The sequence below is a fragment of the Salvelinus alpinus genome, chromosome 15 (genome assembly GCF_045679555.1).
Source record: "Salvelinus alpinus chromosome 15, SLU_Salpinus.1, whole genome shotgun sequence".
Lineage (NCBI taxonomy): Eukaryota > Metazoa > Chordata > Actinopteri > Salmoniformes > Salmonidae > Salvelinus > Salvelinus alpinus.
Window position 1 is genome coordinate 42,133,489 of NC_092100.1, and position 16,861 is coordinate 42,150,349.

The following is a 16,861-nucleotide window of genomic DNA, read 5'->3' on the forward strand; positions in this document are numbered from 1 at the left end:
AACGGCACCTCCGTACCTTCAGGCTCTGATCAGGCCCTACACCCAAACAAGGGCACTGCGTTCATCCACCTCTGGCCTGCTCGCCTCCCTACCTCTGAGGAAGTACAGTTCCCGCTCAGCCCAGTCAAAACTGTTCGCTGCTCTGGCACCCCAATGGTGGAACAAACTCCCTCACGACGCCAGGTCAGCGGAGTCAATCACCACCTTCCGGAGACACCTGAAACCCCACCTCTTTAAGGAATACCTAGGATAGGATAAAGTAATCCTTCTAACCCCCCCCCCCCCTTAAAAGAGTTAGATGCACTATTGTAAAGTGGTTGTTCCACTGGATATCATAAGGTGAATGCACCAATTTGTAAGTCGCTCTGGATAAGAGCGTCTGCTAAATGACTTAAATGTAAATGTAATGTAAATGTATTGGAGTGGCCATCACAAAGCCCTGACCTCAATCCTATAGAAAATGTGTGGGCAGAACTGAAAAAGCGTGTGCGAGCAAGGAGGCCTACAAACCTGACTCAGTTACACCAGCTCTGTCAGGAGGAATGGGCCAAAATTCACCCAACTTATTGTGGGAAGCTTGTGGAAAGCAAACCGAAATGTTTGACCCAAGTTAAAGTTAAAGGCAATCCTACCAAATACTAATTGAGTGTACGTAAACTTCTGACCCACTGGGAATGTGATGAAAGAAATAAAAGCTGAAATAAATCATTCTCTCTACTATTACTCTGACATTTCACATTCTTAAAATAAAGTGATGATCCTAACTGACCTAAGACAGGGAATTTTTACTAGGATTAAATGTCAGGAATTGTGAAAAACTGAGTTTCAATGCATTTGGCTAAGGTGTATGTAAACTTCTGACTGACTGTATGTAAATGTGATAGTTTTTTATTTGTAATACATTTGCAGAAAATTCAAAAAAACTGTTTTTGCTTTGTCATTAAGGCTGTAACGTAACAAAATGTTGAAAAAGATCTGGTCCTGGAGGATCAAGGTCCTGGAGTGGCCTAGCCAGTCTCCAGACCTGAACCCAATAGAAAATCTTTGGAGGGAGCTGAAAGTCCGTATTGCCCAGCGACAGCCCCAAAACCTGAAGGATCTGGAGAAGGTCTGTATGGAGGAGTGGGCCAAAATCCCTGCTGCAGTGTGTGCAAACCTGGTCAAGAACGACAGGAAACGTATGATCTCTGTAATTGCAAACAAAGGTTTCTGTACCAAATATTAAGTTCTGCTTTTCTGATGTATCAAATACTTATGTCATGTAATAAAATGCAAATTAATTACTTAAAAATTATACAATATGATTTTCTGGATTTTTGTTTTAGATTCCGTCTCTCACAGTTGAAGTGTACCTATGATAAAAATTACAGATCTCTACATGCTTTGTAAGTAGGAAAACCTGCAAAATCGGCAGTGTATCAAATACTTGTTCACCCCACTTTAACTGCATTCTCGTGTTTCTTTTATTTATTTATTTTTGTATTTCACCTTTTCTGCTTATCTATACTATTACCTTTATTCTGCATTGTTGGGAAAGAGCTCGCAAGTTAACCCAATGAGTCCCAACAGCGAGATTTAGGATTTCTAACCCCTTTTAAAACATGTGTGTTTGAGCTACAGACTTTTGGGTTGTACCATTGGATTCATATTTTTCTTCTACCAACCATTAGTCTGTGTGATTAATGGGGACTGAGCTAGAGCAGAGGGGCCCGGGGCAGACTTTTTTTTAAACCAAACTCTGTGGAGTTGGAATGGTTTAAGCTACAAACTATTAAATGCAATCTATGAAAAGCTGAGACTAACAAGCTACACAAGCGTCGTTAGAAGGGGTGTTTCTACATAGATCATAGGAATACCAAGGACATTGTGTTTGTAATACCGTAATAAGCTTACAATGCTGCTTTCACAAACTCCAAAACAGTTGTCACTGACTAGTTGGATATTAATTTCGCACTGAGCTAACAATTTCTATACTTACAGCACTCACATAAATTAGTTTGTGTCAGTTTTTTTATTTATTGACATTTGCCAATAAAACGCATGAATGCAACTGTTCGTCAATTTTGTCTCGTTGTCATGAATAGAACAATTTGAACACACTCAATTGTGGGGTGAAAATACACTGAAATATTAACAGCTCTTGGCATGATTTATTATTATTATTTTTTAACTCTTATTTTACCAAGTAATTTAACTGAGACTGCATTCTTATTTACAGCAATGACCTGGAGAATAGTTACATGGGAGAAGGTGGGAGGGGGTGAATGAGTCAATTGGAAGTTGGGGATGATTAGGTGGCCATGATGGTATAAGGGCCAGATTGGAAATGTAGACAGGACACCAGGTTTAAGACCTCTACTCTTTCATTAAGTACCATGGGATCTTTAGTGACCACAGATAGTTAGGACAGCTGTTTAACATCCCATCTGAAAGATGTCACCCTACACAGGGCAATGGCCCCAATCAATGCCCTGGGGCATTAAGATCTTTTTTTGGGACCAGAGGAAAGGGGGCCTTCTACTGGCCCTCCAACACAACTTCCAGCAGCATCTGGTCTCCCATCCAGGGACCGACTAGGACCAACCCTGCTTAGTTTAGCTTCAGAGGCAAGTCAGCAGTGGGATACAGGGTGGTATGCTGCTTGCAAAGACTGACCAGGTGAATCCAGGTGAAAGCTATGATCCCTTACTGATGTTAAATCAACTTCAAATCAGTGTAGATGAAGGGGAGGAGACAGTTTAAAGAAGGATGTTTAAGCTTTATGACAATTGAGACATGGATTGTGTATGAGTGCCATTCAGAGGGTGAATGGGAAAGAAAATATTTAAGTGACTTTGAACAGGGTATGGTAGTAGCTGCCAGGCGCACCGGTTTGTGTCAAGAACTTCAACGCTGCTGGGTTTTCCATTCTCAACAGTTTACTGGGTGTATTAAGAATGGTCCACCACCCAAAGGACATCCAGTCAACCTGACACAACTGTGGGAAGCATTCGAGTCAACATGGGCCAGCATCCCTGTGGAACGCTTTCAACACCTTGTAGAGCCCATGCCCCAACAAATTGAGTGTGGAACGTTTTCTTAATGTTTTGTACACTCTGTGTATAAGGACTGGACATGCAGATAAATGATAGGTTAAGCATTTCACTGTACTGTTCTACACCTGCCATATCCTTTGCATGTGACAGTAAAACTTGAAACTATACCCTGTCCTATCACCACGATTGATAAGGTACGATTACATATTAAGATGTTTCCCCAGAAGTAAGGATGGGCCAGGGTGAAAGGGCCAGTGTTATAGTAGATTCACTGCTCTGACAAAAGGCACGGCCGCAGGTCCTAACAAAGCGGTGAGCCACGTTCTCATCTTTTATTCACCTCCTTCCCTGTCTCCATGGATACAGTCAGTCACACAAAGGAGCTATATTCAAAATGCACATTATGAAAATCAAAGCTTTTTCTCTCCCCAAATTGTACTAGCTAAGGCACCCAGCTGAATCCTACAGATTTTGTTTGGCGATTACATGCCCAGTCTTCAGACAGAGCGCAGGAAATTGAAAATCTAGACATTTTCCCTACTACAGAAATGTTTTCCTTGTCGCTTTCCTTGCCATGAAGAATTTACAAAATGAATTTAGAAAACCTTTCTGATTAGGGAGATTAATACTCCCTAACCAGAAAGGAGTATTCATCTCTCAGAATTCCCATCAACTGGCCGAAAGACGTGCTAGAATTAACTGGGAATTGGTGTCTATTTATAAGTCTGCCCATCAGCCAGACGATAGTAAGCTCTGTGCCTGCCTTAGCCTACCACCAGTCAGTTGATACATATAAATGGGGTTGTTTGAACTAGGGACAGTTGGGGAGGATTGGCTTCAGGGGATCTGCAATGGTGAAGGTGACGTGGCTTTGTTGCTCAGGAAACTAAAACCGAATAAATTCCAGGCTGTGAGGCAACACACATTTTGCAAAGGGCTGTGCACTTTCTATGGGCACTGTAGATCTATCAAAAACATTCCTATGGAAATAAACATTGACTGAAACAGGCATGGTACTTACTCTAAGCGTAGCAGCAGCAGCCTTGATGATAAAATCATTGACGGACACTTTGATTTCCGCTGGAAAAAAAAAACGACAACAGTTGTCAAACACTCCAGATTTATAATTCAAGAGCTGCTAGTCAGTTAAGTTAATTATCCAAATACCAACAGCTCCAAAGACCATGGCAGGTGACATCTGGTATGTAAGCTATAGGATGATGTGAATTGTAAAGAAGAATCAGACTTACTAACCATGTGTGTTTAGGACAAATAGAGGCCTCCCAGCAAACCAAAATTGGTTCAGCTAAAGTTACCAGAACATTCGTTAGGTCGCGGCAAATGTTCTCATAACAAAAAATGTCCAGTCGTGATGATGATTATAGAGTGTTTGTACATTATAAAACATTTTCCAGATGTTGAATGTTCCTAGAACAAAATTAAACCATTCTTTAAAAAGGTTCCAAGAATGTTTGATTAGGTTGTGGGAACAGTCTGGTGAGAACATTGTGGGGACGTCCCAAAATATATGATCCCAAAACACAAAAACTGTCCAGTTGGGCGATTGATTCTACAATGTTTATTTTAGGGTGAAAAAAACATTCCCCTGATGTAATAAGAACATTCCTAGAACACATTGTCTGTTCTTTAAAAGGTTCCCAGAATGAAAAATGTTAAAACTAAAACAAATACGCTATGAACGTCATAAAAACACAGTTTTTAGGAAATAATGGAACATTGTGGGAATGTTCTGTGTAACCTATGTGAATATCACAAGAATAGTCTTGCAACATCCCAGACAACTCTTAAAACTTAATTCAATGTTCTGGGAACCTTTAAAAAAAAAACTTAGACCAGGTGTTCTGTCAACATTCTTGCAACATTAAAAGGATGTCCTGTGCTACCTAACTTAAACATTGCATAAATGTTATCACAATTGAGCATATTTTGTGTTCTGGGAACTCAAAGGCTGTTATGTCAAAAGTCTTGCAACATCAAAGGAATGTTTTGTGCACCCTAATACATACATTATCTGAATGTCAGCACAACTGGACAGCTTTAGTGTTTTGGGAACCTCTCTCGTCATGTTACCACAACCTAAATAAATGTGTTTAGGGGGCCTCCTGAGTGGGGCAGTGGTCTAAGGCACTGCATCACAGCGCTAGCTATGCCACACGAGATTATGGGTTCGAGTCCAGGCTTTGTCGCAGCCGGCCACGACCGGGACACCCATGGGGCAGTGCACAATTGGCCCAGCGTCGTCCGGGTTAGGGGAGGGTTTGGCCGGCAGGGATGTCCTTGTCCCATCGCGCACTAGCGACTCCTGTGGCGGGCCGGGCGCAGTGCACGCTGACACAGTCGCCAGGTGTGCGGTGTTTCCTCCGACACATTGGTGCGGCTGGCTTCCGGGTTAAGTGGGCATTGTGTCAAGAAGCAGTGCGGATTGGGTGGGTTGTGATTCGGAGGACGCACAGCTCTCGACCTTCACCTCGCCCGTACGGGAGTTACAGCGATGAGAAAAGACTAACTACCAATTGGATACCATGACATTTCTTTTTATTATTGAAAAAAGAAACATGTTAGGAACTTTTAAAGAACATAAAAAAATATGTTCTTGTAACATCAGATGAATGAGTTTTGCACCCTAAAATAAACATTGTATTATTATTATACACTGTTTATTTTAGGGTGCAAAACTCATATAATAATCCGCACAACTGGACAGCTTGTGTTTTGCGAACATATCTATTGTGATGTCCCCACAATGTTTGCACTAGACTATTCCCACAACTTATTTAAACATTCTGGGAACCTTTAAAAAGGTGTTCTGGGAACGTTCTAGAAACAACAGGCAAATGTTTTATACATTCCCTGACCTTCTGTCCTGCCTCTTCCATCTGTCTCATTCTCTGTCCTCCAGGTTTCCTCTGTCTCGCTTTCTTTCTCGCCCCTATATACCTCACCATCTCTCCTGTCCTTAATACAGTGCCCGTGGTGGAGTGGGCAGGGCCTGGCATGGCGTTAGCGCTGGGCTGTTTAAGAGTGCCCATTAGCGGCAGACGGTTATGAATGCTGTTAGCAGTATCACTAATGAGCTAACCGTGAAATTCGCTGTGCTCCTGAACGAAGAGAACAAGGGAAAACAACCGGACGGATAGAGGATAGAGAATACATCAACACACACAACACTGAAGCTAATAGGACTGGAATGGCCACTCACGCCACGTTTCCTCTGCAGCACAGACACACAAGACTAAAACAGTGCTGAAGAGCAAAATTATAGGAATCATTCTTCCATCCTTGGAAATGGAAATGTATTACATGTATTGTCACGGTCATCTTGAAGAGCATATAAATAAAGTTGGGTTTAACTGTCAGGTTTAGATTTAATAAGGCCGCTTTGCATTGCATTCATCTATTATCTCTGAAAAGGAATAATGAGCTGAACCAGGAGTTTGTCCTGACCATGTAAACTGAGAAGGAACAACTCTGGGCCCTGGTGCCACCACATCAAAACACTATGGAGTTTCTGGACTGGCTCGGGTCCAAGTATAAAAAAAAAAAACACCATCGGGTGGTAGTTATGACACGTGCAAACAATGTTCTTTATCTTTCTCGCTCTTCTTGTAGAGTAGCCTACCTGTACCTCCCTTCACTGAGAAGCCATTAAGCAGAAGAAACATGGAACATATATTGTGCACAATGCCTTGGCTAATTTGATTGGTGGAGAGAAATGGGATGAGAGAAGAGGTGAGGGAGTGAAAGGAGAACATGCAAGGAATCCCCTGCAGGACAGAATGGGTTAGACACTGCCAGCCCTGCATAATCACTTCATGTCATATCATTAAAGAAACACCAGCCCTCCTCTCTCTCCATATCCCTTCAGTTTCTCTCTCTCCCTCCCCCTTTCCTTCACCCTCCTCCTTTCCTCCATCTCTCTCCCCATCACTCCCTTTCTTAGGCGTTTAGCAGACACCTTTTCCCTGCTGCGATGATATAATCACAGGACACATCAATGTGACATGCTTTGAACCCGGAATACATGATTATCCTGGCTGACTGGAGACGTTTGAGTTCTGAGTGTCCTGCAAATAAAATAGTCTCTCCTTTGCCTGTGGAACACTTCAAATGAAGACACCCAACAATATATGTATCTTACCCTAATTTAAAAAGGAAATCGCCACAGAATACCCCCCCCCCCCATGGGACTTTGCGTAAATGACATGACAATGCCATGCAGGGTACACAGTACATACAGTGCATTCGGAAAGAATTTAGACCCATTCACTTTTTCCACATTTTGTTACATTATAGCTATATTCTAAAATTGATTAATGGGTTTTTTCCTAATCAATCTACACACAACACCCCATAATGACAAAGCACAATGACAAAGGTTTTTAGACATTTGTCTCATGGTCTGACAAACACCGTTCTAGCTGGCACCTTTCACCGCAGATGCGGAAGTGCGACATTGGCGGCATCCAATGCAAAAAAAGAAGGTTTTTAAGCAGATTTTTTTATTATGCTAATTACATTTCCGCAGGGGCGTGGACATCAACTCTAGGAGGTTTTAAAGTAGTCAAAAGTGTAGTTTTTGGTCCCATATTCCTTGCACGCAAAGACTACATCAAGCGTGTGACTACAAACTCGGGATGCATTTGCTGTTTGTTTTGGGTTATGTTTTGCAGAATGGTGAATGATGGAGTAATTTTCTTTCTAAGTGAGTAGATAAGATGTTTCTGAGCACTTCTAAATTAATCCTGATAATGCCAATAATAAGAAAAATCATGAATGAATCGTGAATAATGATGATTGAGATGCCGTTGAGAGGCTACAAAAAACATGCTTACTCATTGCTCATTAATACCATAACGGGAGGTTAGCATTTTTTGGGGGGGTATGGTATTTGTGCCTCTGTAACCTTCTCACTCATCACAATTCAACACACGTTTCTTTCTAAACGGTAAAACAGATATGTATGAAAACACCCTCAAATAAAAGCTGACATTCTGTACTGTCGTCTAATATGGAACATATCTCAAATCTAAAATGCTGGGAGTATAGAGCCAAATAAAACAAATGTAGCTTCACTGTCCAAATACATATGGAGGTGTTGAAATCTGGGTGAAACTTTGAACATTGTTATACTCAGAAGTATAGGAACAGTTACAAAAGAGACATGAGGGGCACCATAATGAAGCTTTGGAGGGGCTGAGTGCAGGGAACACGATGTGGCAGTGTTGTGGCAGTACTGATAAAGGGAGAAACCGTTGAAGGCTCACGTCTCCCTGCTTAGGAATAATGCTGCAATGTTTAGCGATAAGGAGGAGACTACACCGCTAGGCTACCTACATTCGCTAGGCTACCTATATCCCTCAGTGTTCAGCTGGGTTGTGTGATGTAGTGCTAATGTTTACTTGAACACAAACAGCCTTTATCTTTGGCCAGCTTTGTGTTGTGCTGTGCATGTTATGTTGTGTTCTGATGTGATATGTTGTGTTCTAATGTGATGTGTTGTGCCCTGTTATGTTCTAATGTGATGTGTTGTGCCCTGTTATGTTTTGATGTGATGTGTTGTGATGTGTTATGTTCTGATGTGATGTGCTGCGCCCTGATGTGTTGTGCCCTGTTATGTTGTGTTCTAATGTGATGTGTTGTGCCCTGTTATGTTCTGATGTGCTGTGTTGTGTTCTGATGTGATGTGTTGTGCCCTGTTATGTTCTGATGTGATGTGTTGTGTTCTGATGTGATGTGCTATGCCCTGTTATGTTGTGTTCTAATGTGATGTGTTGTGTTCTGATGTGATGTGTTGTGCCCTGTTATGTTCTGATGTGATGTGTTGTGTTCTGATGTGATGTGCTATGCCCTGTTATGTTGTGTTCTAATGTGATGTGTTGTGTTCTGATGTGCTGTGCCCTGTTATGTTGTGTTCTAATGTGATGTGATGTGCCCTGTTATGTTGTGTTCTGACGCGATGTGCTGTGGCCTCACCTTTGGCCATCTCCTTGCGGAGCTGCATGACAGCGCCCAGGTCACAGTCGACGGTGGCGTAGGCGTGAGGGATGGTGGTCTTGGACTGCGTCAGCCTCTGGGCGATAACACGCCGCACATTAGAGGCCGGGACCTCTGTGAAAGTGCCCTGAGACAGGAGAGGAGGAAAGAGAGGACAGAACAAAGAACGGTCAGTCAGTCACTGTGCAGATTTATATTTCTGGACGACTTTATAACTCTGCTCCCATCAATAACGCCATTGCAGACGTATTCACTTTGATTGATTGGGATCGATTGGATCGATTGGGATCGATTTTGTTCAACTAAAAATAGGACCAACTCTAAGGTGGTATATTGGGTCATTTATTGCGCCCAAGCGACGTAATCGTCTTGAAAATACAATTAGCACTTAAGTTATTGACATGCTAGACACTATACTAGGTAGTACAAACCCAATAAACTCCAATATGGCAAACAAGATGAGGAAATACCTGTGCAATTTTTGCCATTACAACTAAATCCACCATGCCTAAACACATATATATATATATATATTGTCACGGCTCCTCCTCTGCATTGCAGGGGCGGTTCCTCCTGCAGGCAGAGGAGGGTCGTTAGTGATTGGAGCCACCTGGGCTCAGTGTATTTAAACTGCTTCAATAATCACTTTTCTCTCTCTGCTCCTCCAGGTATGATCCTGTTTTGTTTGTTCCTTTATAGTTTTGCATAGTTTTCACTCAGTCATATTCACACACACAGATTCACGCATCCATGCACTTTACATACACCTTACATTATGATACTTCCACACCTCATTCCTTTTTCTTAGTTTAAAGTTAATAGTTTGGTTTATAATAAAGAACATTTTTAAATTGGCCTATACCTGTTGTTCGTGTCCCCTCATTTTTGTCACAGGCTATGAGCCGGCCTGTGACAATATATATAAGAATACTAACCTCTTGTGTAGATCTTAATTGCTGTAAACACTTCTGCAGTAATGCTACAATTAGTATTCAACAGTCAAAACTAAACAGCTTCTCTTTACATCCCCATTACAGTGAAAAAGAGGCAGGGATGGAAAGCAGACTACCCCAACCAGTCTGGGTCGTCTTTACGAGGCTGCTGTTTGGAATGTTTGGACGGGCCTGGCTCTAAAGCTTGACCAGGGTGTGGGCTCTGTCTCAGGACAGGAGGAGCCTTCTATTCACCTCAGAGTATAGAGTTTTCCAATAAACACAATACTCTTTACAAGGGCATCAAGTCAAGCTTAAAAAAAACAAAGCTATCAAATAAAAAGTACAAAATACGTCAAATAACAGCAATGACTGATCATATAAAACTTGTGTGTGTGTCATCATACCACAGAATGCTATTCCCTCATATCAGAATACAGCAAACAAATTACCTCATCACCTCACTACTAAGAAATAGGATAGTGTTGTCACTGGAGGTGGCCTTTTGTTCCTCTGAGCGATGCTCGGCGCCCTGACACAATTACCGTGACTCCTCAAGAGACCCAGGAGCCTTCCTGCCTCCCCACCAGTCGTCTGTCAGGGGAAACAGAGGTGATACTGATGTCTCATTTGGAGTCCCAGTAGTCACTGATCAGCAGGGGTGCTATCAGAGAGAGAAAGTGGCTATGTCTACACTTACGTGCCACTTTGCTGTGAGAATACGAAGATCACATTGAAAAGACAAAAGTCACATTGTGGTCAGATTGTGTTCGGATCTGGCTGACCACATCAGGAGGTGGTCAGGGATGCACTGTGTGCTAATTTCTCCTCAGCCTGGACACAATCAGGCCACAACAAGTAAATACAGTGGGCAAAGTCATGAGCACTCCACCCACAAGTCTCCAAAAAACATGTGTTTCGGAAGCGAGAGCCACCTTTTCATTATAACTTTGGAGGAAATACATTCCTAGCATGTGAGGAAATGCTTGCTGGCCTCAAACGCTAGCCAGCTAGCTAATATTTAGTTATGGTAGCCCGTTTGCAAGCCCTTTAGCTTTGCTTGCTAGCTTGCTAGTTAGCTACAGAAGATAACACAACAACAACAACTTGGTGGTAGTGCCTATCACATTTTGTCTATTTTACCGTTTGTAGAATGCATACTGGCATTTGAATATAGCGCAGAAGAGGGGAATCTGAACACATTGACATGTAAGTGTACACGCATGATGTGCTCGGAATTCCATGATCAGAACTCCATGATCATAATACAAAAACTGCATTAACTGTCAAGTCTAGACACGGCCAGAGAGAGAAACCTCAGGAGACCAAAGCCTATTGTCTCTCTGCCTCTCCTCCATGTTTTTAACAGGCAAGTTGAGACAGTCGCCTGTGTTGGAGGCTGCTGGTGCCATCTTCCGCATACCACAACTCTCTGGGGTGTAACGACTCGCTAAGCCGAGAGGAAGGGAAGGAGAGCTGGATGGATGGCTACCTGTTACTTTAGCGGACTCTGCTTATGTCCAATGTTATGCACGGCTTAGAGACGCCATACAGACATCTAAAATCAATGGCCTTTGTCAATCTGTCCATTAACTTCAACATGGTGTCTTGTTAACTCTGTGTCCTTGGTGCCAGAACATAGGAAACGCTGTCATCAACAGCACTCATTCCCAAATCACAGGGAGGTTAGCGGAGTTGTTCAGGAAACGGTCAGAGACCCATGTCCTCAGCTCTCTACAGGGTTTCCACTGACCAGATGATCATGTCTGGATACCCCCTGCACAACCCCAGGCCTCTGTCTGTTTGATGGCTCAATCTGTGCGGGAGAGGGAGTAAGACGATATGTCGTCATGCTCATTTTGCATGGGAGCACAGGGGCTGTGTGCAAACTCTCCGTTGTGCAAACGATAGGGATCTGTTCCATAGCATGGGGGCCTCCAGAGCCTATTAAGATGCTGCTAAGGTCTGCTAAGACACTTTTCATACGCTTTGGAGCAGAGTGTTCTCAGAAGTTCTTCCAAACCCTGCTGGAATACAAGCTAACTGTGTCCAATCACCGATCTCACAGACTTGCACAACAGGAACAAACAGGAGGAAATTAGGAACATGAAAGTCACACCATTCAACTACCGACAGTAGTATATATTAGCATAAACTTGGCTTTCTGAATGAGGGAATTATCTACTGGAAAATGCTGTTCCTCCGCTTTATAATGTTATAAGATGTTACATAAGGCTAGAACGAGGCTACAATACTTACAGGCAAATTATTAATGTGAAGTCATGAGAAAATTAAATCCGTGAAAACGTGCCCTCAACTCCACTAATCAGATCTTGATAAATTGTGTGTTGTGCCGATCACCTTTAGTGAATAGCAGCACTGAGAGACGGCGAGGTAAAGCGAGAAAGAGTGTGTGTCCGTATAGAAAGTGGGGGAGGGTCAAGGTGGTCCCTGCCTCCCTCCATTTCGTCACACACACCAGTGAGCCTTGAAGAGTTAAATATATACTTCCCTAACCATGACTTGCTTTTACTACATCCTTATGATATAATCCACTGTGTCGAGGTGCATGAGTCATTAAGCCATACACTTTCTGAAAATGCTTCAAGCCCCTTGAGCACTTGGTGTTGATCTCGATTTGGACATTTTAATGTGTTTACTGATAGAGTGTGTGTGTGTGTGTGTGTGTGTGTACTCACCGGAGCTCCAGGCTTGCCAGGTATGGATTGAGGGGGGTACATGGGCCTGCTGCCTGGGGGAAGTGGGGCAGCTGCTGGGGTGGCAACTGGTCTGGGGGCTGCTGCCACTGGAGCTGCTGTAACTGGAGCTGCCTTGGAATCAGGGAACTTTTTCAGGAGATTAAGGGCATCTCTGTGGAGGAAAAGAATGGCACAAGGTGGTTGAGAATAGATTAAGCAAAAAAGCGGGAGGCAAAAAAGACAATCCCCACCACTATTACACAGATCAATACAAACAAGTAGCCAACCATTATAACAAGACCAAGCAAATGTACACTATGCCTACAGTATGACTCAGGGTGGGTGGATCTGAGACCAGGGCTTTAAACCGTATGAAAAGACTTAACACTGGGCCACTCCTCTGACACCCTGACCGTCCCAACATGAATGCGGACAAACAAACTAATAATGCAAATAAAAACTGCTTTCACACACACCTGTACGGAGTATTGCAGCAGATACGGAAACACCAGTGTGTAGGTAGGTAGCCAGGCACTAGGAAGCCATTTATCGGTGTCATGTTATTGAGAGCCTGAGTAAAGCATACATGATGTACTTTCTATCCAAGCGTAAACATCCAAGTTCTGGCCTTCTGTCAGTGAATGGGCCTATTGATATTGACCCTGCTTGGCTTGGAGAGGAAAAACACTCATCTCTAAATGTATCTCAACCGGAGTCGACACATACTCCAGCGTTGCCCAATATGATCAAAAATAAACATTTGAGAAAAAACGGCCCCAACACCTGGGGAATGTAAATATTTCCCAGGGATAAGCAACATGCTTTCAAAACCCAGGTTAGGTAGTGGCTGGACTAGTACTCACTACTCGCATAAACATTTATGCAAGCAAATGAATCCTCTCACCATCTTCAGAGGAGAGCGTTTGTTTAGCTGAAAACTTTTCAATGGAAATTCCCAGGCAGGCAGGAATAGAATGTCTATCTAGCTGTGTAACGGAGGTCATTGGAGAAGTTTGCCCCAACCAGGAGAGGGCTTGGTGTAGTCAGGTCAAGCACTACGACTATCACCACGGTTTCCACTGTGTGACCCAAGGCTGGAGGAGACTGACTGAAAGTGACTCCATTGTTCATTTCGTGTGTAATGTCACAGGCAGAGAGACCGAGAGTTTAAGAGAACAAAAAGTGCAGGGCCAGGTATAGAAAGAGGAGGAGAAAGAGGGAAAGAGGAGAAAGACAGTGATCAAGCGAGCAAGAGAGAGAGAGAGAGAGAGGAGAGCTAACTCTTATTAAATCCTTCCAGGGCTAGCACAGGGACGGTGATGTGAGAAGAGAAGCGCTCACCATTCACAAACAAATACCTCGCCACAATGGAAGCCAGGATCAGGTGTCAGATGCATTCACTCTCTCATCGGACAAACGGAGCATGCATATCGCATGGGCACACTGGGCAGGCTGAACAAGTCAGGAGACGCAGGGAACTAAAATGCCAACAAAACTACTATGAGCAATAAATCACATCAACTACACGTCGCTCTCCAAAACATTATCTATATCATAACCGCCTAGGAAAACAAAAAAACAAAACCTGACTGATTATCATTAGTTTCATCAAGTGTCCCTGAAGCGTAATTAATGTGGTTTGTCAGGCAGGCACCTGGATCGGAGGCTCAAAGGTGGCAGCCATCTTTGATGTGGGCTGAATTCTCTGCTTATCAAACAGAACAGAGCAGTAAAGTGCGTTCAGGTAACAGCCTCGCCCTTCCTCCAGCCCAGAGCACAGGCAGATATGATGATCAGAAATGTTCTTTCGGTATAAATATTAACACCTGCATGGCTTTGTCGTTAGTCATGACACATTGTTGTACGTTGCTTCCGCTTCAGACACCTTTCCCACGGCTTACATTATCGGCAGCTGCAATCTACAGTAAATGTTAATACATTGAGTTAAAATAATTTAAGGGGACTGGTATTACCTTTTTTGGGTATCTGCTCAGAGCTCTCTGGTTCCACACCAGTGCACTGAGGCCTTCCTACCCCAGATTTTTGTCTGAACCAGCTACACCTGCTGCCCTCGTCCATACAGCAGGGACAAGGCTGGGTCCCCTGACTCTCGTCTTCCATTTCCATGCAGTCTCTCTCGTAATCCCTCACTTCCTCCCTCTCATTGTTCTTAGATGTTGTTTGTGGGGACCTTGGCATGTTGGAATTCCCCCACCCACACTTAAAGACACACAAACCAATTTGCAGACACACACATATATAATTGAAGATAAATGTAGGTAGGCAGGCATGCAGGCAGAAGAGGCTGGTTCCTCCAGGTTAGGCTAGCGACAGGAAGCTACATGCCCTCTGAAAGACCTGAGCCACTTTGCATGGGTGGCCCAATCACTACCTGCTACTCCACTCTTCCTACCCGTTCTGCTGATACAGTTGAAGTCTGAAGTTTACATACACAGGTTGGAGTCATTAAAACTAGTTTTTCAACCACTCCACAAATGTCTTGTTACCAAACTATAGTTTTGGCAAGTCAGTTAGGACATCTACTTAGAGCATGACACAAGTAATTTTTCCAACAATTGTTTACAGACAGATAATTTCACTTATAATTCACTGTATCACAATTCCAGGGGGTCAGAAGTTCACATACACTAAGTTGACTGTGTCTTTAAAGAGCATGAGAAATTCCAGAAAATGATGTCATGGCTTTAGAAGCTTCTGATAGGCTAATTGACAACATTTGAGTCAATTGGAGGTGTACCTGTGGTAGTATTTCAAGGCCTACCTTCAAACTCAGTGCCTCTTTGCTCGACATCATGGGAAAATCTAAATAAATCAGCCAAGACCTCCACAAGTCTGGTTCATCCTTGGGAGCAATTTCCAAACACCTGAAGGTACCACGTTCATCTGTACAAACAGTAGTACGCAAGTATAAACACCATGGAACCATGCAGCTGTCATACCGCTCAGGAAGGAGATGCGTTCTGTCTCCTAGAGATTTACTTTGGTACGAAAAGTGCAAATCAATCCCAGAACAACAGCAATGGTCCTTGTGAAGATGCTGGAGGAAACATGCACAAAAGTATCTACAGTGGGGAGAACAAGTATTTGATACACTGCCGATTTTGCAGGTTTTCCTACTTACAAAGCATGTAGAGGTCTGTAATTTTTATCATAGGTACACTTCAACTATGAGAGACGGAATCTAAAACAAAAATCCAGAAAATCACATTGTATGATTTTTAAGTAATTAATTTGCATTTTATTGCATGACATAAGTATTTGATACATCAGAAAAGCAGAACTTAATATTTGGTACAGAAACCTTTGTTTGCAATTACAGAGATCATACGTTTCCTGTAGTTCTTGACTAGGTTTGCACACACTGCAGCAGGGATTTTGGCCCACTCCTCCCTACAGATCTTCTCCAGATCCTTCAGGTTTCGGGGCTGTCGCTGGGCAATACGGACTTTCAGCTCCCTCCAAAGATTTTCTATTGGGTTCAGGTCTGGAGACTGGCTAGGCCACTCCAGGACCTTGAGATGCTTCTTACGGAGCCACTCCTTAGTTGCCATGGCTGTGTGCTTCGTGTCGTTGTCATGCTGGAAGACCCAGCCACGACCCATCTTCAATGCTCTTACTGAGGGAAGGAGGTTGTTGGCCAAGATCTCGCGATACATGGCCCCATCCATCCTCCCCTCAATACGGTGCAGTCGTCCTGTCCCCTTTGCAGAAAAGCATCCCCAAAGAATGATGTTTCCACCTCCATGCTTCACGGTTGGGATGGTGTTCTTGGGGTTGTACTCATCCTTCTTCTTCCTCCAAACACGGCGAGTGGAGTTTAGACCAAAAAGCTCTATTTTTGTCTCATCAGACCACATGACCTTCTCCCATTCCTCCTCTGGATCATCCAGATGGTCATTGGCAAACTTCAGACGGGCCTGGACATGCGCTGGCTTGAGCAGGTGGACCTTGCGTGCGCTGCAGGATTTTAATCCATGACGGTGTAGTGTGTTACTAATGGTTTTCTTTGAGACTGTGGTCCCAGCTCTCTTCAGGTCATTGACCAGGTCCTGCCGTGTAGTTCTGGGCTGATAACTCACCTTCCTCATGATCATTGATGCCCCACGAGGTGAGATCTTGCATGGAGCCCCAGACCGAGGGTGATTGACCGTCATCTTGA

At 43.4% G+C, this 16,861-nt stretch overlaps 1 protein-coding gene across 1 annotated transcript in view; it reads right to left on the bottom strand.

Moving 5' to 3' along the window:
• Positions 1-16,861, bottom strand: part of pdhx (pyruvate dehydrogenase complex component X) — a 72,532-nt gene that overhangs the window by 15,337 nt on the left and 40,334 nt on the right. Inside the window, exons 6-8 of the mRNA XM_071343686.1 lie at positions 12,682-12,853; positions 9,030-9,177; positions 4,057-4,115 (exon numbers count right to left, since the gene is read on the bottom strand). Of these exons, the coding sequence (XP_071199787.1) occupies positions 4,057-4,115; positions 9,030-9,177; positions 12,682-12,853 (379 nt within the window). The remainder of the gene's footprint in view (positions 1-4,056; positions 4,116-9,029; positions 9,178-12,681; positions 12,854-16,861) is intronic.